This window comes from Centroberyx gerrardi, chromosome 2 (assembly GCF_048128805.1).
Source record: "Centroberyx gerrardi isolate f3 chromosome 2, fCenGer3.hap1.cur.20231027, whole genome shotgun sequence".
NCBI lineage: Eukaryota > Metazoa > Chordata > Actinopteri > Beryciformes > Berycidae > Centroberyx > Centroberyx gerrardi.
In genome coordinates this window covers 23667266-23689833 of record NC_135998.1, presented here as the reverse complement: position 1 = coordinate 23689833, position 22568 = coordinate 23667266, and the positions used below count along the sequence as shown (strand labels likewise).

At 42.9% G+C, this 22568-nt stretch overlaps 1 protein-coding gene across 3 annotated transcripts in view; it reads right to left on the bottom strand.

The window, feature by feature from the left end:
* fibcd1b (fibrinogen C domain containing 1b) overlaps positions 1-22568 on the bottom strand; it is a 98924-nt gene that overhangs the window by 49559 nt on the left and 26797 nt on the right. Inside the window, exons 2-4 of one of the 3 annotated variants that reach the window (XM_071924039.2) lie at positions 20473-20562; positions 15503-15982; positions 4163-4322 (exon numbers count right to left, since the gene is read on the bottom strand). In XM_071924039.2, the coding sequence (XP_071780140.1) occupies positions 4163-4322; positions 15503-15982; positions 20473-20562 (730 nt within the window). The remainder of the gene's footprint in view (positions 1-4162; positions 4323-15502; positions 15983-20472; positions 20563-22568) is intronic. The other 2 variants (XM_071924040.2, XM_071924041.2) reach the window with 2 other exon arrangements.

The following is a 22568-nucleotide window of genomic DNA, read 5'->3' as shown; positions in this document are numbered from 1 at the left end:
TATACGGCACAAAGAAATAGACCCGAGATAAGACCAGCTGCAGGGAAAAAAAGAGAAATGGAGAAAGACATGAAAGTGAGGGAGAAAGAGACGTACGGCCAGGTGAAAGAATACATAAATTTGAGAGATACAAGATGGACACAGAGAGAGAGAGAGTGGAGAGAGCATGTAACAGACTGAGTGACAGAAACAGAATGCAGGAAGAGCTGGTGCAGTGAAGGAGAGACAGAGGCAGAGGGCTTGTAAGCTACAGTAGGGCAAAGCAGCAGCACCCATGTCTACGACTGGGTAACTACAGTCTTACACCAGGGATACAAAATATTCCCCAGGAGGCGGGGAGAGAAAGTCTGTGATGAGGACAGGGTCATGGATTATGCATGCCGGCCTTCATTGGGTCAAACTCCTGAATTTAAAACAGCCAAGAAAGTTCTTGAAAAGGCCATATGAGACTTTTTTATAGTCCCTATCCGGTATAGAGTGTCTGCTGTCTATGAAGCACTTCCCTTTCCCCGGGTAAGTCTGAGCTACTGAGCTCCGACATTCATCATTATCATCATCACCCTTAAACGGCAGCATGTCCCCGTGTTTTTTTTTTTTTTTACATTTTTTTTCCTCATTACAGTAAACTGAACCTGTCTAGCTTCCTTGTGACAAATACTAAAACAAGAGGCTATCAGCAACCTAACAGCAATTAGTAACTACAGCAGGGCTGCCCCCAACTAGGCACCCCAGCCGAAATGTGGTGTTGCACACAAAATTATCATTCCAGACTACTCTATTTATATTTCCCCTTAGATTTTGATACAGTTTAATTTGGTTTGGTTTACGACATCCCGCTCCTAATGAGGTATGTGTATAGAGTGTGTATATTGTGTGTGTGTGTGTGTGGAACTTTTGAGGAGAGTATCAGCTCTGAAGGGTTTAAGCGATTGAGTATTCTGCAGCCACAACGTCTGAGATTCAGAGTAAGTCACCCTGACATTGTAGGCGCTGCACAGTAAGAGGGCCATTACGAACTGGATTCATTTAAACGCACACCTGTGTCCTCTCCTCCCCAGCTAACACTGCTCATTCAGTGGCAGCCATTGTAGTTGTCTCCAACCATGTCCTGCATCTATCCTTCGTTTGTAGTTTTGCTTGCTCTCCTTTGTTTTCAAATGTACTATGGTAGAACTGAATAATGTATATTTTTGCAAAAAAAAACAACCCACATCTCTCAAAGACCAAGCCAATAGTTTGCATTCTGACCGCTGAAAACAGACCAAACTTGGATTTTCATATGAAAATCGTCCATGTAGCTGGTGCCCAATGCAGCCATGTCCCAGCAGCCATAGAACTCCATTGTATTAAAAAAATGATTAAAAACACGTCACAGAGCCATGCCGTTGCCCTGGGCAGAATATTTCATCATCGCGATGCACCGGGCCAGCCGACTTTTTCCTCAAACAACTTAATAAGCCGGCTGTAAACACTTTGTGATCTCAGGAAAGTAGTTCCGTAGCACCGAAAATAGTCCCCGGCGTAATGAAAAATTTGTTCCCATTTGAATTTTGAACTACAACAGCCTGACTTTTCATGGTAACAGTTAGCGATTTTTAAAATTGAAACTATGTCTTTGTAAGCTGTATTTCAAGGTTTTTAGCTTACAGTTGGAGCCAATGACTTCCGGGTTGACGGCTAAAAACGTGGAGCCACATTGCAACAGTAGTGCAAAGTTGTATGCAACGCATGGACTAAAAAGTGGGACTCCAACAGTGGTTTCATCCAACTCAGGAACCCTGCAGTCACCGCTGAGAGGGGCCTCACTACAGTCAGCATGGACTTCAAATAACTTCTAAAATCTAATATTTTCTTAAGGGAATTCAATGCAAACAGTACAGGGACGAATACTTTAAATATTTACACACAGGCACCACTGGGACAGACAGGCAGTCAAAAAAAATATATATATATATTTAGTCATGCTTGTGTCCCATTCCTAAACACATATGCACTTTACATAGATTTAAGAATTCGATAATGTGAAATGTGAAAGGTATGCATGTGTGTTTGTATGTATGCATGTATCTATGTATGTGTGTGTGTGTGTGTGTGTTCGTGTGCGGGTATGTTTGTGTGCTTTGGTGTGTCAGTGTGATGAGGCAGACCAGTCAATATTCTACATAACCAGAACCTGGAATGCCTACCAAATGCCAGATCAAGACCTGTAAGATCAGACCAAATCTCCAAGATTATGCCAAGAATATACAGACTTATAATAGAGGCAGAGGCATTAGACCGATGTAGCGTAGGTGTAGTGTTGGCATAATGTCTTTCATTTAGGTGTAGTGCAGACGTCATATTCACATAGCACATGTCGGCGTGTAAAAGCACTACACCCACACCACACTAGATTTATTTAGTACATGTTCATGCATTTACCCATGAGGATGTCACCACATTGATAGTCATTTCCTTAGTAATGCCTGCTGCATATGTAACCTGCCTTAAAAATATACAAACCCAGGCAGAGTTCCACATAAAACAAGACATGACAAATAATAAATAATAAAAAAAAACATAAATAAATACATATATCATTTTTAAGCAGTGCATCCCACTGTCACCATCGGCTCTGACCAGAAGAAAGGAAAAGTAACGGACACAGCACTAAGATATGTAAAATACATAACAATAATATACTGTATATAAATGTGTACATTTTTAAAGGTGTGTACATTGCATTTTGCTCATTTACAATCAATTGATGTTTCCATTATGTTTGTTGTTCTTCTTTAAGTCGGTATAGCTGTGTTTGACCAAAAGGTAAGGCTGTGTGCTATAAAAGCATCAACTCGCCACTGGCCAGTTTTATAACATCCTCGACTCAATACTGTGTACTTGTACTCTGTCTGGTGTGTTTGGTGTGTTTCTTATTGTATTGACGTGTCTTACCGTATTGGAGTGTTTCCTATTGTTTTCATTTATTGACTGTGACGCCTTAAATGTACCACATTGCACCCACGTTTTCCCACAGGGGATGAATAAAGTTTCCTACTACAATACACAATTTTTATTCAAACAATGCCTGGATGGGACAGAGAGCAGGAGAGACTTTATCATGGACCCTGCATGGGGGGATAAAACGGAGTAAAAGCGCATTCCAAGATGGATGTAGTGGACTGAGCTCACTGAATACACACACACACACACACACACACACACATATACATACATACATATATATATACTGTATATACACTGTGTATGTATACATATATATATATATATATACACTGTGTATATATATATACTGTGTATATATATACTATATATATATAGTATATATATACATACAAGTCTTGATGGCTACATTAGGTAGGCGTTTCAATTACTGGTTTCTCTAGAATATTGACTGGTCTCCCTCATCGTAAATACCGCACCATATGTCTGTGTCTCTGTACACATGTGTGTGTGTGTGTGTGTGTGTGTGTGTTTGCACGCATGCTCATGTGTGTGTGGGTTTGTGACATTCACAGGAATCTACTAGCTGCCTCTCACACAAAGACTTGCACACTCTCCCTTTCACAGTCTCCCATTATTGTTTGCTGCATGCGGTACATGAGCAGCCTTCAGCCTGCACTCCATGGCTGCCTATGCAAAACAGAATCCACCAGGAGAATACTGTCAAGTGTATTCTGTCTGGTCAGAGGCCTTCCAAGGGGATGATGCCTCGGGCCCTTCCCTTTCAGCAACACGGCCCAGTGCGAGTCATTTCTCATAGACTGTGAAGAATTACACATTTCTACCAAGGACACTGGATAATGTGGACGAGATGTCGCCCAAGGAAACACACTGCTATGACCAGGACAGGCTGAGGTGAATGAGTGGGTGGAAAGATAGATAGACAGTCAGACAGTAGATCACACTGGAATATAATTTTACAGAAGAGTGGAGTCAGGCCAATAGATGGAGAGATTGCTATACAGAGAATACAGTGGCGGGAAGGCAAAGATATGGGTAGACAGTGATGTACGAATACATGTATATATGGATAGATGGATAGATGGAAGGACAAATAGACTGTCAAACAGAAAGATGGACATAGAAAGATACAGACCAGAATCTCGCCAGACTGGTACATGTAGTCAAGCTAAGCGTTTTCATCTATCATCTCTCTTACCATTGGAGCAGCCCTTGAAGCGGGCCCCTCTGACTGGCGCCCTCTGCAAGTCGGCCTTGACACGAGCCTTCAGTCCCACATTCTCCTTCTGCATGGCGTTAAGAGCATCGCTCACTGAGTTCACTACTTTCACCATGTTGATCTGGCTGTCTGACAGGAGCTGCAACACACACACACACACACACACACGCACAAACGCACAGTGGGAGAGAAGAATACACATGAAAATTCCAGTTACAGCTATTGATACTGCAGTTACAGTTAAGGACCATTACAAGTACACACAAGAAGAAACTGGCCTGTGTAGCAAATACACCGCATGGCGCCCCGATACCATTATGCACCATGGTGAATGTTGTGAAAAGGAGAGAGCAGTGTGGGAAAGTTGGTGATGAATGCGCGTGCCGGGACAAGGAGAGAGCAGAGTAACCTCTCTGCTCTGCTGTGCTCAGTTCCTTACCTCCAGCCCTTTACTTGGTGCTCCTCACTGCAAAAAGGTTATTCTCTAGTATTGCCCTAGTTGGCCAATGTCTATACACAGCAAGGCGTTGTCTCCACATGTGCACATACACTTGTGCACATGTCTGCACTTCTCTCTCTCTCTCTCTCTCTCTCTCTCTCTCTCTCTCTCTCTCTCTCTCTCTCACACACACACACACACACACACCAACGCACACACTCAGAAACACACACACACACCTGCATTGCTCAAAGTCATAGATATGGGGTTCAGAGTCTTCTCTCCAATGCACGGCTGTGCAGCTATATTCAGGTGTTAAAACTGCATTAGGCAGAAGCCCCAGCGGCCTTTCACTGGCCTCAATAAGTATGCAACACACCGCTGAGACATAGTGGGCACCACTGCAATCATATTACATGGGCACTGGGGCCTTTACACACACACACACACACACACACACACACACACACACACACACACACACACACACACATTCACATACACGTACGCATGCAAGTACATATGCAGGCCCACACAAACAGACACACACACACACACACACACACACACACACACCAAGGGAATGACCCATTTTGCACAGGAGCTGGGGAGGATGCACCAGAGACAATGGGGTTTTCTGCGCTGTGGATGTGCCATTGTGTAGGAAGACTACACGTTTATGTTTGTGTGTGCATGTGTGTGTGTGTGTGTGTGTGTGCATGTGTGACAGAGAGAGAGCAAGAGAGAGAGAGAGAGAGAACGACAAAGAGAGTTAGAGACAGAGGGAAACAGAGACAGTACGTATGTTTGTGTGTGTGTGTGTATGCGTGTGTTTGTGCGTGTGTTTGTTTGTGAGAGAGAGTGTGTGAGAGTGTATCTAACACAAGATGAGATTGAGTCAGTGGAAGTTCAAGTGCTCTGTATCTTCTTGTGTGCAAGTATGACATAGTGAGTCATCAGTGTTTTGATTTCATTGGGTGAGCATATGTGTGTGTGTGTGTGTGTGTGTGTGTGTGTGTGTGTGTGCCTACATACAGTAGGTTTGATGTGGGGTGCAAAGGGAGGGACAGAAGAAGGGGAATGCTGTCCGCAGGCTTATCACTAAGCCAAGACTGACACATCAATTAGGATCAAAATGTAATTAGCTCTCATTAGACAGCCTTTCCAGTGGCTCTCACAGTCAGTTACACCACTATACTTAACATGATGGGCCCTATTTTAGTGAATAAAGGTGCAAGCAAGGCGCTGCCGCACTTGGGTGTGACCAATGGATTTTTAGTAAAAAGAAAAAGAAAATTGCAGCAGTGCCGCACCTGTGGCGCAGTTGTAAAAAAGGTTGCATTAGGAGAAATCAGTAGGTGTAGTAGGTGCTGGCGTCTATTACAGCCAATCAAATCAGCTCCTCTCATTTCCTTTCAAAGCAGCGCTCTCTCTGCCATGGCACACTGACAGACCGGCTGCGCCAAGCTTCTCCCAAGAGGAATCTGGGAGGTGCAGAGTTGCAAGGTGCACCCCAATTATGCCGCCAGTGGCAAGATGATGTCCCTTTTGAAGTTGAATTCATATTTCTGGAGATTGGAATAGCTGTCTCCATGTTTTCTGTGCATAATGATGCACATCAACAGTTTTATGTTGGAACACACATACATGATTCATACACACACACACACACACACACAAAAGAACAGGCTTCTTGCTGGTTGAGTTTCACTTTTTCAAATTAATTTTTTCTAGTCCAGTATTTATTTCATGTTTTGTGTTTAAACATAATTGTATTTCAAAGAATTTACTTCAATCACAGCTTTGGAGTAGTAGATTAATTTATGCTGAAACAATAATGTGTGCTCTCCTTGGCCTGAACCAGATGTTCAACGTGTGGAATCTAGAGATGTGTGTCCTGTGCTGGTGCAGTGGCGCAGAACTGACAGGAGTCGCAAGGCTGGAGCTGGTATGTAAACAAAGTAAATCCTTCACCATCTATCTAATGCAACAGATTTGTTAAGTGCACTTTTGCAGTGCTGCTGTCAAGCAATTTGATGCTGGGTTGCAATATTAGTTTTCATTTTCTTTGTTTGATGCAATGCCATGCTAGCAAATCCTACATGCCACTGTTGCTAACTTTTCACCCCCCACTCCCCATGTCAACAGCGATTAACAAATCTAGCAACTTTTTGGGAATGGTATTATGTTGACCCTCAAAGCAGTTGGTTTAGCTGATGCCAGTGAGGTCTGATCACAGCATAACCCCTTCCTCCGCTTTGAGCCTGTCAACGTGATCCTTGGTCTCATAGTGACACACAGGCTTCCAGCGCACTGAGAGCCACTGTCCAGTCAAGTGGAGCCCGGGGGAGGGAATGGGAGAAGAGAGAGGAGCCGTCAAAAAGCTCTCCCTGTCTTTCCTCTCCCTGTCTTTCCTCCCCCTGTCTTTCCTCTCCCTGTCTTTCCTCTCCATCGGTGTAGCACCAGCACAACACAAACCCTGAAGCACAGTAGTAGTATTCCATCACTTCACTAATTAACTCCATGTCACCAATATGTTTTGAAATGCAATGAGAAAAATGACACTAGAGCCCGTATACAAAATGTAATATTTAAAAACAAGATTTTATCAATATTAATTAGGATATAAGCAACATTATACTTTTAAATAATTTAACTAAATTAACTATTTATTTCGTGAAGACAACAAAAGCACCAGAACTCAGTGTGATCTTCTCCTCCCAATCCAGGCATAGCCATGTCAGATTTAAGAGATGAAAGGTCAAGTTGATGAGATAATAATAGAATAAATCTAGTTAAATTAATTTGATAAACCGTGATAAAACATGACACATCCTTTTTTTCTGCAGATATCGAGAGCTTGCTGATATTGATCTCCATAGGCTCTTAAATACTGGTAAGTTTATGGATTTACTCTTCCAGTTCATTTCAAATATACCACCTGTGGTTGACCATATAAATATTTCTTCTGAATTTATTTTAGTTTATTTTATTAAACTGTGTTACACAGTGAGAATACTTAGTGGGTGGTACATGGAACATTTCCAAGCCTTTGAGTGCATGTCCAACCAGAGAAACAGTCTTGTTGGAGCTTTTTGAACTGGCTGGCTGGATGACAACCCTTTGGCAGACTACTTTGTTGAAACTCTATGAATGGGTTGACTTTGAAAAGACTGCTACACATATCAGGTTAGTATTCATTCAGGCTAATTAGCAGATGGTTCTTGTTCCCTCAGATATGTCCCGTTACTCTGCTGAAACTCACATTTACCCATGATGTTAAAACACAGAATCTAATTCCTCATTGCTCATTCAGAGACTGACCTGTTGTGAAAAGGCTACTCCCAGTTGAGCTCAGAATCATCCTAGGAGAGGACAGTTCCCAGAAATTGATCCTTCCAGATGGGATGTCACAGTCTGTCAATGAACTTTCACAGGAGATTAAGAGGCAGTAGGCTGGAGGGGAACTCAGGTTTCAATTCATGGATCCTGAGTTCGGAAATGAATTCATGAACTTGATCTCAACATCAGATGTCCAGGGTGAGGATACAATCAAGGTAATCTTTCTGATGGCTACGACCAGTCCTTGTAATCCTGTTGCACCCTCCCTGCTCAGATGTTGCCACCTCCTGCCTCTTAGCTGACTCCCCATCCTTTTCATCTTTTGGTAGCTGTGATAGTCTTCTCCTGAGTCCTTCTCCTCTTCAAGATCCTCTGAATGGCCAATTGTCTTTCCTGTGAACGGTTTCTCCTATGATACTGAGCTACAGCTGGACAGAGCTAACTCTGCTCAGAAAATAGTACTTTCTGGAATCCCGACAATAAACTCAAGTCTTGATGGCTTGTCAGAACAGATCATCCAGCACAAAGTGTAGTTCTCTATCTCTAAGTTTGAGGATGTGGCAGAAGCTCTTGTGTCATGACATCTGTGTTTAGGAGAGCCCGCTTCAGCCACTGGATACCCTGGATGGAAGGCAAGCTTGAAGTATAAACTTGGTAACTACCAAACAAAGCTTATGCAACGTGGATGCCCAGACATGACAGTGAATGCCCTAAAGCACAAACCAGATGGCAAATGCAGTCCTGCGTACGGTGTTAAGAAGCCAAAAAAAGCTGAAGTGAGCTACTGCCCCACTTCTCCCTCACCTGAAACAGTAGAGACTCTAGACAACATATGAGTGGCGCTCCTCTCCAAAGTAAAGTGAAGAAACAGTGAAACAAGAAAAGGTGACATCGATGATGGACAGGAGCTTTGCACAAAGAAGGTAAGAGGTAGTTCGAGACTCACCCATGATTGTGGATTTCAAACTAGGGGGCCAGCTCTCTTTTGAGTGAGTGAAGTAGGTGAATGCATGTATGAAGGAACACCCCACTTTTCCTCATGTTTGCACATCAAATCTGTCTCATATCATACCGACAGCTATGATAACAATGGAAAAGCGGCAAAGAAACCCTATATCGCATGTCATATTGCATCACAATATCTATTCACATATTGTTTATTTCTCCCATAGTGTGCAGCCCTAATCATTATGTTGCATGTTCTTCCTGGTCTGCTCTCCCTTTGAATGCATTAATGTCAAGCAAGAATTCATCCTACCTGAATGAAGACCCTGAGGGAATAGCTGGTAAGTTAATTTGCCTTTTATATTTACTAAGAGGATGATCTCAGTTGAAAGTAATGGAATTTCCCGTGTGGCTTCTGTTCTACAGTGGCAGTAGTTTGCCTAGATCCTTAGCAGTTACATAACATTTTGAGAGGTTGTGGGTGTCACTTTTCCACAAAAGTAATATTATACAAACACTCACCGCGCCTCATGTGAAGAGGAAAAACACCTGGTGCTCTGTGCGTGGTAACCATAGCGACAATGCACAGCAGTGTAGTCTACAAGATGCTGCTATAACAATAGCCAACTAGCTAATGTTTGCATATGTTTTACATAGCCATATATAACCACTGGATTGTAAGGTACGTGCCTGATACACCCACTCTTGCACTGACACTTTGCCATAAAGTTTGGGGAAATCACAGACCACAAGAATTAACTGTTCCTACATTTTTCAAACTTAGTGACAACAGAACAAACTCTCATTTCACTAGCCAGGCAACATAGCGTCCATTGATTAATCAACTGTGTGGTGAAACTGCGCTGCGGTGTCAAAAAGTTCTGGACAATTCAACTCTATCTGAGCAGGCGGGCGGGTGGGTGTGTGCATGATAGGAGCACAAACGTGACATTTTCACGAGAGCGAGCCCGCGTCCCGCTCCACCTGCCAATCCACCCGCTCCTCCGCATCTCTCTACGCACCTTTCATTAAAAAAGGTTGAGCACCAGGCGACTATTGCATCCCGTGTAAAAAGCCCTCAAGACTCCAAACTGTGATGTCATCTGTATGTAAAATTGGGGGTGCTCCATAGAGAATCAATGGGAGACTGATATTGTAGATGACAGAATGTTTGAGGTTTTATACCCACATGAGCTTTATTTGACAGTATTGCTATCAGCTCTGGTTGTTCTCTATCAACTGATTCTCTATTGAGCAGCTTCAAATTTAACATCCAGATGACATTACAGTTTTGGGGTCATAGTTTCCTAGTTTCTGGCTTTGGCAGAGAGTTTCTGATGTGTAGAAGTAGTAGGCGACAAGATGGACTCAGGCGAAACTGAAATTGAGGCCACTTCATCGAGTTTGAAGTCTGCTGTGTGGCAGCATTTGGGGTTTCCAATTAAGGAAGAAAATGGCAACAAAACTGTTTGTGAGCATTGTATGAGAGCCTTGCCTTGCAGGTAATACTAGCAACATGCTGCACCCTGTGCAACATCACAGTGAAAAACTCCAGTCACGTATTTGGTTAAATGTTGTGTTTGAGTCTAAATAGTCTAATAGTCTGGTTTCAGAGGTCGTAAAAATGTATGTTTCTTCAGGCTTACTTGGAGATGAATGAATTTTATTTGAACTGCCATTAAAAAGTTTTACATTTAGCTTACATAAACCTGTAGTCACCCTGTTTATGTTTTGCACCTGCTTTTGTTTTGCCTCAGAAGTGCAAGGGGATTTTTTCATAATGATCATCCTTCAGATTTTGCTCAAAATATTGTGCTATCATCGAAATGTAAACCCTGTATTCTGTATTATTGTGAACCGAACCATTAACTGAACGCATTGTTCCATTCCTACATTTTACTGTTCTACAGCATCACTGTATGTAAATGTATGTGCAAGAGTGGACCTTCTTATTTGAGATTGTGAACAGAAACTGTGAAAAATGAATGTGTCCATCACCGGAGAATCAAAACAGATTGGTCCTAAACCCACTCCAATCAGATTCCTCCTGCTCCACACCTCAGGGGCATGGGGAACAGTTCCTCTCTGAGTTGCGGGGTGAAACTGTTCTCCAGGGGGCTGCGCTGCACACAGAACCATTACTAACAGTGGCATAGTCAGCTCTGTGTCATCGTATAAATCAGAAGCCCTGGCCACAGGCGGCCAATAGATCACACAGTCACACTGGGGTGTCAGGGAGAAACAGCGGCTGCGCATACTGCACGCCTCGCCTCCAAAGAGGAAATCAATCACCTGAAGTCTCTATGCTGCCAGCACCATCTCCACTTAGCCTTGCTGCCTGCTGCGCTATGCCACCAACACCACAATAGACAGCAGTTAGGGGGCCGGCCTCTTTGGTCAACCAATCAGCACTCCGCTACCTAAGGCCACAGAAGCAAAACAGACCAATACCGTGAGTGTTTGAGTGATTTCTTTAACAATATTGAACCTGAGCTGAGGAGCTCTGGCTAAAAGAAGGGACTGGCAGAAGGGGAATGTGTTTCATTGAGTGAGCTGTATGGCTGCCAGCTATGAAATCTATTCAATATAGACTAGAGAGACTGAGTGTGATGGGCCTAAATAAAAACAGCATGTAGTGTGAACAATTTCATGCACATTTACAGTATGTGTAGTCAATAAATCAATGTGGACAGTGCGAAACTGAATGGGTGTCTAATTATGTTTTCATCCAAACATGCACTCCGTCTTACACATACAGGCAAACATTCTGTTATCTCTCAGAATGAATGTGCAAATTGTTGTCAATTTCTTGCATTATGATGGGCATTCCTTCCCCCCACAGCCTAATCAGCAACAGTCTTCTTTAGACACCGTGCTAGATATATACAACAGTGTGTTTTCTCACCTACCCTCCTCACAGCTGGCACATATTTAGAATTCAAAATCACCATCGGCACTATTTGCAGGTAAATCTAGGTATTACTAGGTTCATGCAGTATAAAGTCAAATTAACGTGGTCGAGCTGGCATTGGATAATGAATGAAAGTGTTTTGATTTTGCTGGAACACTCTTATTTTTGTGATATCTTTAACGAATGCCATCAATTTGCATCCTTTGGCCTTGAATTTCAACACAATCTGAATTCATAAATTACTTGCAATGGTCAAACCGTGGCTCCATCTCTGCCTGGTGCACAGAGCAATAATTTGAAATAGCATATCAAGTCTTTCTCTACACCCTAAAAGTAAAAGTTCTAGTCCTGAGAAGATCTGGAGTCTTGGAGCAGTACCCCTTTTGGATTTGTGAGAGGAATACAATAACCCTAGAATATGAAATTCTTTTTCCCTCCTCATCTAATAATCAATTCCAACTACAACTGCAGCAGCGAAGGAGAAGAGAATCATACGCAACAATCCTCTCCTAGTTTACAAACATTGTATTCCCTCTCTCTCCATGCTCTGTAGCCGAAAACAATGCGCTAACAAAACAAGTATGTCATTTGTGATAATTCATGACCTATTTGGCTCTAGGAAACCAAATATAAAAGCCTAATACACTTTATTGATTATTTCAAACAATGCATCGTGCTCCCATCACATAAATGTTAGATCTTATTTTTTTTTCATACAGATGGAGGAGATGTTTATCCTGCATACTGGGTTTACTTATCATAATGCAACTTTGTCATCAATAGATGTAGACAATGAAAAACAGCCAATCTGGAAAGAAGGATTATCATTAACGACATCACCAATCTGGGAAACTCTGTCCTGAGTCCGACGAGCCAGCACTGATCTCAATATGATTTTGAGATAGACATAGGTGATCGAAAAACAGCCAATAGGGCAAGGGGCCTAAATTACATCAACACAAAACTCCTGAGTCCAACAAACCCTCATTCATGCTATGCAATTTTGGGATCAACAGATATAAACAATCAAACATCTCAAACATCGTAAGACAACTAAATACGCTCATATGCTTTGGGATGGGACGGCATCACAGATGAATAGGAAACTCTCTCCTGAGTCTGATGAGTCATCACTCTTATCAGCGCAACTTTGGGATCAATAGATATAGACAATACAAAGGGCAGGGGCATAAATGACATCAACACAAAACTCCTGAGTCCAACAAACCATCATTCATGCTATGCAATTTTGGGATCAACAGATATAAATAATCAAACATCTCAAAGTGACTTGGGGATCAATAGATATACAGTAAGATGATCAAAATAAAGCCAATCAGGAAAAGGGGGGGGCTAAAATGACATTACTAATCAATAGGAATCTCGAACCATCACTCATATCAATGTGACTTTGGGATCAATAGATATAGATGATGAAAAGCAACACGATTTTGTTTTTTTTTCAAATTTCTGGGACAGACTGAAAGATTGGGAAAGAGGGAAGGGCTTAAATGACATCACCAATCAATAGGAAACCCTCCTGAGTCCGATAAGGTATCACTCATGACAGTGAAACTTCGGGATCAATAGATAATGTCTAAAAAACAGACAATCAGGAAAGGGGGAGGAACTTAAATCATCAATCGATAGGACACACTCTCCAGTCCGACGAGCCATAACAAATCTCAATGCAGCTTGAGGATTGCTCTCCTGAAGGTGACAATCTGTCACTCATGTAAATGCGACTTTGGGATCAAGACAGCCTATCAGGAAAGTGGGAGGGGCTTGAATGACATAACCAATCGATAGGAAAGTCTCTCCCGAGTCCATCACTCCTGTAAATGCAAGATTTTTTTAAATTTCTGGGACAAACAGACGGACGGACAAACCAACCTGTACTAGCTGCTGGTTGCAGATACAAATAAGGAGATCAGAGGGATACTAATATAAAAGAATGGAAAACATTAATTACATTTTAGATGCAAACTTGTAGACAAGGAGTCAAATGAACATTGCTGAGTATAAAGCTGGGAGGAGTAATGATGGCTATATTAATAATTTCTTCTCTGTGTGATGAGCTTTGTTTTACACACAGGCAAGCACACATTATCAAAGTGGGTTTACACACAATTGAATTGCCTGTATTGGGTAAGGGGAAATTTTAACATTAGAAAGGCAATGGGCTAATGACACTAGCCGTTTTTAAATTAAATGTCTCCAACACTGTAAATGCAATGGTCTCGTCCTTCCTTTTACTTTACTTTACTCCTTTTACTTTCCTTTTACTTTTCCTAAATATTTGGACTTTAAAGGCCTGCATTTTCAGAATTCTAATATACAATTTGAAAAATAAATACAAACAGGTTTTGCAATATCACAATTTACACCAGAACAACAGTTTACAGGATGTTGGCACCCCGGTGTGAATGTCTCTCCCTCTCCTCCTCCAGACAATATTCAACACTTGAATGACCGGCGCAAAACTCATCTAAACCATTTTCACACATCTGATTATTCATATGCCTTTAGATCAATAGCCTTATGAATATGATGAAGACTTTGGTGAGAGATCAATAATTGTGGCTGTTGTAACTATGGAAAGGTAAAGCTCTCACCTGAAGTAAAGCTCACAGACAGAGTTTTACAGCCGAGTTAAGTAAATTACAGCATGGCAACAACAAGCAAATGGATGCGGAGGAAGCACTTGCTCTACTACTAAATCCTGACCCGATAGAGTCTGATGGGGGTTGCGACATTTAATTGGATTTGGATGATGGCACACGATGGCACAGTTTGGATAGAACAGACAGGCAATGCACAATCCGGTAGACTGCCTTCACATAATGTCCTAATGGAGACAGAAGGGCCGACTCGTTACACAAGAATGAAAATCACCGGTAGAAACAACAGTTGTCTTTGTCTTTGCAATTTGAATGTGTTGACACGCGTCACGCTGCCCTCACTCCAGGGAGAAGCCGCAGTGCCGGGCCGATGTAAAAGGAAAAAGCCCGTGGACAACTGCTTGAAATTCAACCAATTTGTGTGTGAGATTTGGTCATAAAAACATCCGAGGTGTGTGGGTTGGAGAATAGGAGGACTTTTTTTTTACATTTAGTTCATCTTAAACATAGTGGTTATTGCTTATTATATTACACTATAAGGAATAAGAGGAGAGGAGAGATATGTGAAAAAGTGCATTCCAGGCATTTAATTCGCTATGAATCAAGAAATGCTTCTATAAACCTTTTATTTTGTTAATGTTAATCTTTTTTTTGTGTTTTTGCTTGCCTGTAATATGTAATGTGTGCAAGTAATAGGTGTAATAGGTGTATATATTTCCCCTGTATCAGCTGTAATGTCAGGGGTTCTGGGTGCAGTTGACTGGCCATGGAACAACGTCCAGAAGTTCTTAGGCGACTGTGTTCTTATATGCACTGTGACATGCTGTTACAGTGCATATAATATGCTGTGTATGCTTGTGCATCTGACAGTGTGAGCAACCGTTGCCTATGTCCTACATTATTGGTCATTATCATTGGTCATTATCATCATCATCTTCCTGGTGTAATATTGTGCGTCAGAAGAGAGAGCTCTGACCTTGGTGTTTTTTTCTCTGTGACCGTACAATAATGTGATTGTGTCCCATTGTGTCTTGTGGCATTTGTGTCATTTTGTGTCTCACCTGTATGAGGCGTCCCTGCTCAGTCTGCAGTGTGTTTAGGTCTTGCCCCAGGCTTCCCTGCCCCCTGCGTAGAGACTCATAGTCCATTTTCAGTTGCCCGGCGTGGGCTGACAGCTTGGCCACCTCCTCAGCCAGGCTGACGAGCAGCGCCCGGTCCTGGCCCTTCACCGACTTCAGGTCGGAGTCGTGGTCGGTCAGTGAGTGCAGCAGTGACGTCTGCACGCCCTCCAAGCGCAAGAAGTTGCTGTTGTAGTCGGGACAGTTAGGATCGATGAAGATGTTGATGCGTGAGCCATCGCCCCTCTCCACAGTGACCAGGGCGTTGGCTTCGTCCTGATTGGTCGAGATGTGTGGTAGGCCATCAGACATGGGCGGGGCCTGGTAGTGGTTCATAAAGAGGATGGTGCCAGTTACGGTGACAGCCAGCAGCACAGCCACAAAGAGCAGGATAGTGCAGAGCAGGTAGCTGCAGCTCATCCTCTAGAAGCAGGAACAGAAGGCGAAGGAAGGAAGGAAGGAAGGAAGGAAGGAAGGAAGGAAGGAAGGAAGGGAAAAATAGACAGTTGTTAGAACATCACAATTGCTAGAACATCAAAAATGTTGGAAAAACACCTGGCCTATTGCTAAATGAAATGAATTTCACCCTAAATTCATCACTGTGGATATGTTTACAGTGCCAGATGCTTCCTACCTCAATGATATAACCATATCCCCATCTGTCAAATCACAGTTTCAAATGATTTACTCAGCAACAGAATGCAGATTCCTTCAACTGTCAGACTTGTTTAACATCAATATTCTCCAAAACTAAAGCAAACGAGACAATTTCTGTCTAAACATTCGCTATGTCATTTGAGTTTCCGTAGTGAGGGGTGTGTGTGTGTGTGTGTGTGTGGGTGTGGGTGGGGGTGGTGGGGGGGTGCTGGGGCTCCTAGCCTGAGACTCAAGTGGGAAGAGCTAGCTTCCCTCTCCCCACTTCAGAGAGAGGAAGAAAGACAACAAGAACTCAGAAAAGAGAAAGAGAAATGAAAATGACAGACAGCCAAAACAAGTGAGAGTAGGATGCAAATGAATGAACAGAGCAGCGTTCTCTCAGAGAAAAAGGCAAAACTCCACCAGTGTTATAGTGTCATTAACTGTGTGCTATAAAAGGCCTGCATGCCTTTATAATCCAGCGCCATCTTGCCACTCAGGACAGGAGAAGCAGCAGTGGATAGCAGAGAGCAATATGGCCTACCTATGCATGATTAACGATGCCTAGCTCCCCTGTATCTTCCTTCAAATGAATCAGCCACTGCTCCTGTTTTTCGCTGGATGATGTGCTCTCTGAGAGAATGTGTGAGCAGATGTGTGTGTGTGTGTGTGTGTTTCTGTAAATGTCTTGGAGTGAACTTAAAAATCCTGCACTTTCAAAGGATAGCTTGTTGGTTTGTGTGTTTGTGTGTGTGCGCACGCGTGTGTGTGCATGTGTTATCTGTTAGTATGTGAAAGCGTGTGTGAGAGCAAGCTAATTAATATGTAAATTGGCCGCACAAGCACAGTGAACCATACTAATAGACAGCTAATGGTCTGCTTTATGATAGAGTTTTATGGCTGCTTTAATCTCTGGGAAATCAATTGTGTCTTCCAGGAAGCACTCGTGTCCACTGTGTTTACCACACTCTTTGGGCAGATGAAAAAAGGTCACAGCAATGAGCTGTGTGGGTGTGGGCCATTACGTGCCTTTGAAGCAAAAATCCACCATATAACAGAAAACCTACCTTACTCATATAACCTTAGATGGTTCTGTACTACACAACAAACCTAGACATCTGTGGAACCATCAAGAGGCAAATCCTTCCACTGCCAGTAAATTAATATTGTCGACTGATAGAATGTGAACTAGAAAATGTTGCCAAATCCACATAAATTCATCCTGGGTACAGTCACTGTCTCCACAAAGAATCACTGTCATTTCAGTCATTGAAAGACATTTAGGCTGTCTTCCTCTCAAATGAGTTGGAATCTGTGTACACCTGTTCACACACACACACACACACACACACACACACACACACGCATTCACAATTTGTCTCCGGTATTGTGATTCTAGTTTGAAGAACTAGCCCAGGTTCACAAGTCTAAAATAATAGAAATAGGATATTTGAATTGTATATGAGCCTGGATTGTGTTTACTGGAATTGTGAGAGTATGTTTGTGTTTGTGTGTGTGTGTGTGTGTATGTGTGTGTCTGTGTGTGTGTGGCTGTGTGTGTGTGCGTACATGTGTACACAGTTTCCAACTCATTTGAGAGAAACAGAGCCTAGAGGCAGATTGCAGTGACAGTGGTTCTATGCATGCCAGCGGTGTCCAGAACACAGGGGCCGCAGTAAATTTGGCTGCCAAGAAAATAACACTGGGGGTTACGGAAAGAATCGCACCCCCCAGAGAGCACAATCTGGCACTGCCACTGCCATACACATACACACACACACACACACACACACACATATGTATATGTACTGTATGTATACATAGAGTACATACACAGACACCACCATGTTTCTTCCTTAGCTGCAACAGAAAAGCATGACCTTAATTTCTGATGCACATGCAACCAAAACATGGTAACTTGGATACATACATACACACACAATTTGCCCACAGACCTTTCCTGCCAAATACTGGCTACAGACGTGCAAACACATGAGTGCATTGCACATGAAAAATTATGAACATTGCTTCTAACAGCACCATTCCATTTCCTCCAGTTTTTTTTTTTTTCACCCAAATGCATCATCACAGAAAACAGCTCCAGGGGTGTATTGTCACAAATAACAATTTTTTTTGTCTCCTTGCTTAAACTCAACATGTAGACACTGACTGCACTATAAAATCTCTCTCTGCATGCCAAGCAGTGTTTTTTCCTGTACGTGTTGAGTGCAGGTGCAACTGAGTGATTGTGTGAGTGTGTGTGTGAATGTATGTGTGTGTGTGTCTATGTGTAGGTGTGTGCGCATCTGCTGTACATAAAGTGTGTATAATGGCCTCACCCTGCAGAGTCGCAGCAGTGAAACATTAAAACAGTTTCATTGAGCTCTGTCGCCAGCGGGCCAAGACGTCGGTGAAAGCCATCTCCAGCACCACACTAAATATTCATAGCTAGGATCCTGATCATTGACTTAATATGGAGAGGATTTATGATGGCCCGGTTATGCTGACAAAGGGACACACAGAGCTAACACATACCTAACTCGTACAGACAGGGAGACAGAGAGAATGGACTGGAAGAAGAAAGCGATACACATAGTGTGACAGTGAAGAGAGGAGGTGTAGTGGCTGCCTTGTTTAATTCTTAGATGGTGAATAAACCTAAACTACAACATCAACTCCCTTGTCCCAGCATAATACATGATCTCTCTCTCTCTCTCTCTCTCTCTCTCTCTCTCTCTCTCTCTCTCTCTGTCCCCCCCCCCCCTCTCTCTCTCTCTCTGTCCCTCTCTCTCTCTCTCTCTCCCTCTCTCTTTCTCTCTCCAACTCTGTAGTAGTGTTATGACACTACGAATGGAACACACACACACAGCCTCTTAACGCTGTTTTTGTAAATGAAGCTCTCAATCTCGCACTGGGAGTCCAGTCTGTAATTAGTAGCTGAGTTTCAAATCCTCTCCTGTCTCCACACATGCCACACCATGGGATTTGAGGGGACAACGGGGGTATTGGGATAGATAGATGGATAGAGAGAGAGAGAGAGAGAGAGAGAGAGAGAGAGAGAGAGAGAGAGGGATCCTCCCTATGGAAATGATGTTGTCCTCCCACGCAGCAGCGTTGGCAGACAGATCTTGGACGAAAGGCTTTGTCTGCTCATTAGATAAGCAGGGAAACAGCAGGAGTCTCACAATCTCTCTCTCTCGCACTCACACACACACACACACACACACACACATATGCTCACACACACAGACATACAGTATATAGCCTATATATGCACACAAGCACACGCAAAAACTTATTCAAACACAAGATGAAGAATTCATGTTGACGCCACTCCAACCAACACACACACACACACACACACACAAAGACACAAACACATACTTCAACTGTCCACCAAACCCACAGTCAGTTCATCCAACTGGAGCTTCAGTAACAGATTCACATCAGTATTCAATATATAGCTTCTTCCAAAATTCTGCTCTTCTATCCTGCTCTTCTTGCAGTCGCAGCCACGATCACTCTGCTCCGTTCAAAGAATCCGGGGGCCTTAATCCCATCTAAAGCTCGCGTGTTTGGGCCCTTGAGTCGAGGTTGTGCCATCACCGCTGCTCGGTGGCAAAATGTGATGTGTAATATGCAATAATCCCTCACACTGCCATCACCAAAGCAGTGAAGAAAGCGGATTGTGATGAGAATCGTCAATGATACCTAATCCCCCATGCAGGTGAGCAACTCATTATTCATAATGTGCTCCTGTTTTTTTCATTGAAAGGACGGCGGAGGAATGTATAAGAAGAGCGAGAGATATATAAAGATGGAGAGAGGTAGGGATGGTGTATACACTGCAGTAGGTGTGGGGCTCTGAATCACTCTCTGTTATTTGTTCCAGGAAACTCAAACTCAAACTCTGATTCGGGGAGATCAAATATCCCGGTGTAGGTATTGGGTTTCAGATAGCGAAGAACTCAATAAACTGTATTGTCGGTATATGGAAAAAAAAAAATGGGGATCTAATATCTCTCTCTCCTAACAACTCTAAATTCTCCTAACTTCATTTTTGTTCTGGGGATCAGACATTAAGATACATCAATAATTGGATTACAATAAAGCTGCTAATGCAATTATTACTGACAAAAATGAAATGCATTGTAATGAAAAGTTATTCTGTTATTGTGATATCAGCCATGCAACAAAAGCGTATGTGTGTTTGCGTGTGCCTGCATGTGTGTGTGTGTGTGTGTGTGTGTGTGTGTGTGTACGTCATGGTGACAAGCCCTTACCTTGGGTGGGGTCTCTCTGGCAGTTTCTGAGTCTGACCAGCGGTGTTTGAGCTGGGAGGAGCTCGGCACACACTCACAGAACGTCTGCATGGAACAAACAAACAGGGCCACCAATGTTGGCGTTTGCTCACAAATTCAATCTAGCACACACACACACACGCACACGCATACAAACACATAGGCTTTTGGGTCTGAGTTCAAATAAATGAAATGAGTATTGCTCCCAACCCATTTTGTACAGTCTATAGTCCCAACCCTCAAATCTAATATCGAATCGTTGTTAATGTCTTAAATCAAAACTAAGAGATAAATGGTACTGTCACTGATAAACAGAAAATAACTGCAACCACCTACACACATAACAGCACATTGACATAGATGGATATGAACAGACATCTGTACATCTCAAAGGTATTATTGAATTCAATAGTTTATGACAGGCTCAATGTGTCTTCCCAGACATGGCTTTGTGAGATTCTCAGTACACATTTTCCACTGGAAATTATAAATGAAAAAGGCCATTTCAATGAAGTGAGTGGGTACAGCATGTGTATGGAAGCAAGTATTTTTCTTCTCACATACAGGTGAGTGTGGGTGTTTGTATACAATATTCAAACATTATATTTTGCAATACGTGTGCTTCTGGGTGTTTGTGCGTGTGTGTGTGTGTACGTGTGTGTGTATGTACTTCTAGCTGTGGCATAGATAAAAGCAGGGCAATTATGAAAGTGTTGGCTTTTTAACTGCTCTAGGAGAATACATATCGTCCCTGACCTTAAACACCACTGCTCCCATCGTGAGCAGTGGTGTTCAATTGCTCAATTAGCCTGGGACAATAACGCCCACACAAAAGCACATGCACACACACACACACACACACACACACACACACACACACAGACACACACACACACATACACCTACTTAAGATAAGGCTGGGTCCAGCAAACACTAGCAATGAATGTATCAGAATGCATTCTCGGTGCAACTGAAGTGGTGTGAAAAGCCTTAGTGTGTGTGTGTGTGTGTGTGTGTGTGTGTGTGTGTGTGTGTGTGTGTGTGTGTTAAAGTGTGCACGTGTGTGAATGAGACATAATTTTGAACAGTTGCTATATAAAACTGTATTTTGTAAAGCCGTCAACAGCAATATAACAACACGAATCTGATGTGTGTGTGTATGTGTGTGTATGGATGGGCATGCGTGTGTGTGTGTGTGTGTGTGTGTGTGTACACGCATATGTGTTTCCACACACAGCGGTTGACTTTGCGCGTGTTTAGACAGTTTTCACTGAGTGTGAAATGCTGTGTATGCAGCTCACACATTCATTGTTATGATGGCTGACCAATGCTTCACCCCTTTGCTCTAAGCACCCTCTTCCAATGTGTGAGACAGGCAGCAAGATAGAAAAAAAAAGTGAGGGGGGGGGGGGGGTGGGGGGAGAGAGAGAGAGGAAGGGGAAGATGAGAAAGAGATGGAGGGAGGTTTGAGAGAGGTGTGCTGAATTCTAATGAGCAGCCTTAGGGCCAGCGATAGAAATCCATGTCTGTTCTGCCTAAAACATTGCAGCTGTCTGCGCCTGCAGTGTGCAGAGAAGCTACAGAGCTACCATTACTAAATAAACACAGACTCCACAGTGATGGGGCTAAACCGACCGACAAGGCAGCTACACATCAGTGTAACTGGGAATGTATTCATAAGTGTTAAAAAGTCAGTAACGCGAATAGGCTGCGCATTTTTATGCTGTTGTACACAGGTGTGCGTGTGCACCCATACAGACACAGATAAGGACACAGCACATACACAGGCAGACAGACAAAAACGTACACATACACAGAGAACAAAGGTTGTGTTTTGCAGCTGCAACCCACTCAGATCCCTGACACACTGTCTTCCCATTACAATGAGCAGCACGTATCAGGGCTTTAGTCCGCTCATCCCCCTGCCTGCTAATGCCAACACTGGGGTTCTTTGCTGCCTGTACACATGCACACACACACACACATACGCACTCACAGTGACACACCGATATCTGTGGGGCCTCCTGTTGGCAGTAGTCCCGGTGTGGGCTTGACTGACTTGGCAGTGTTTG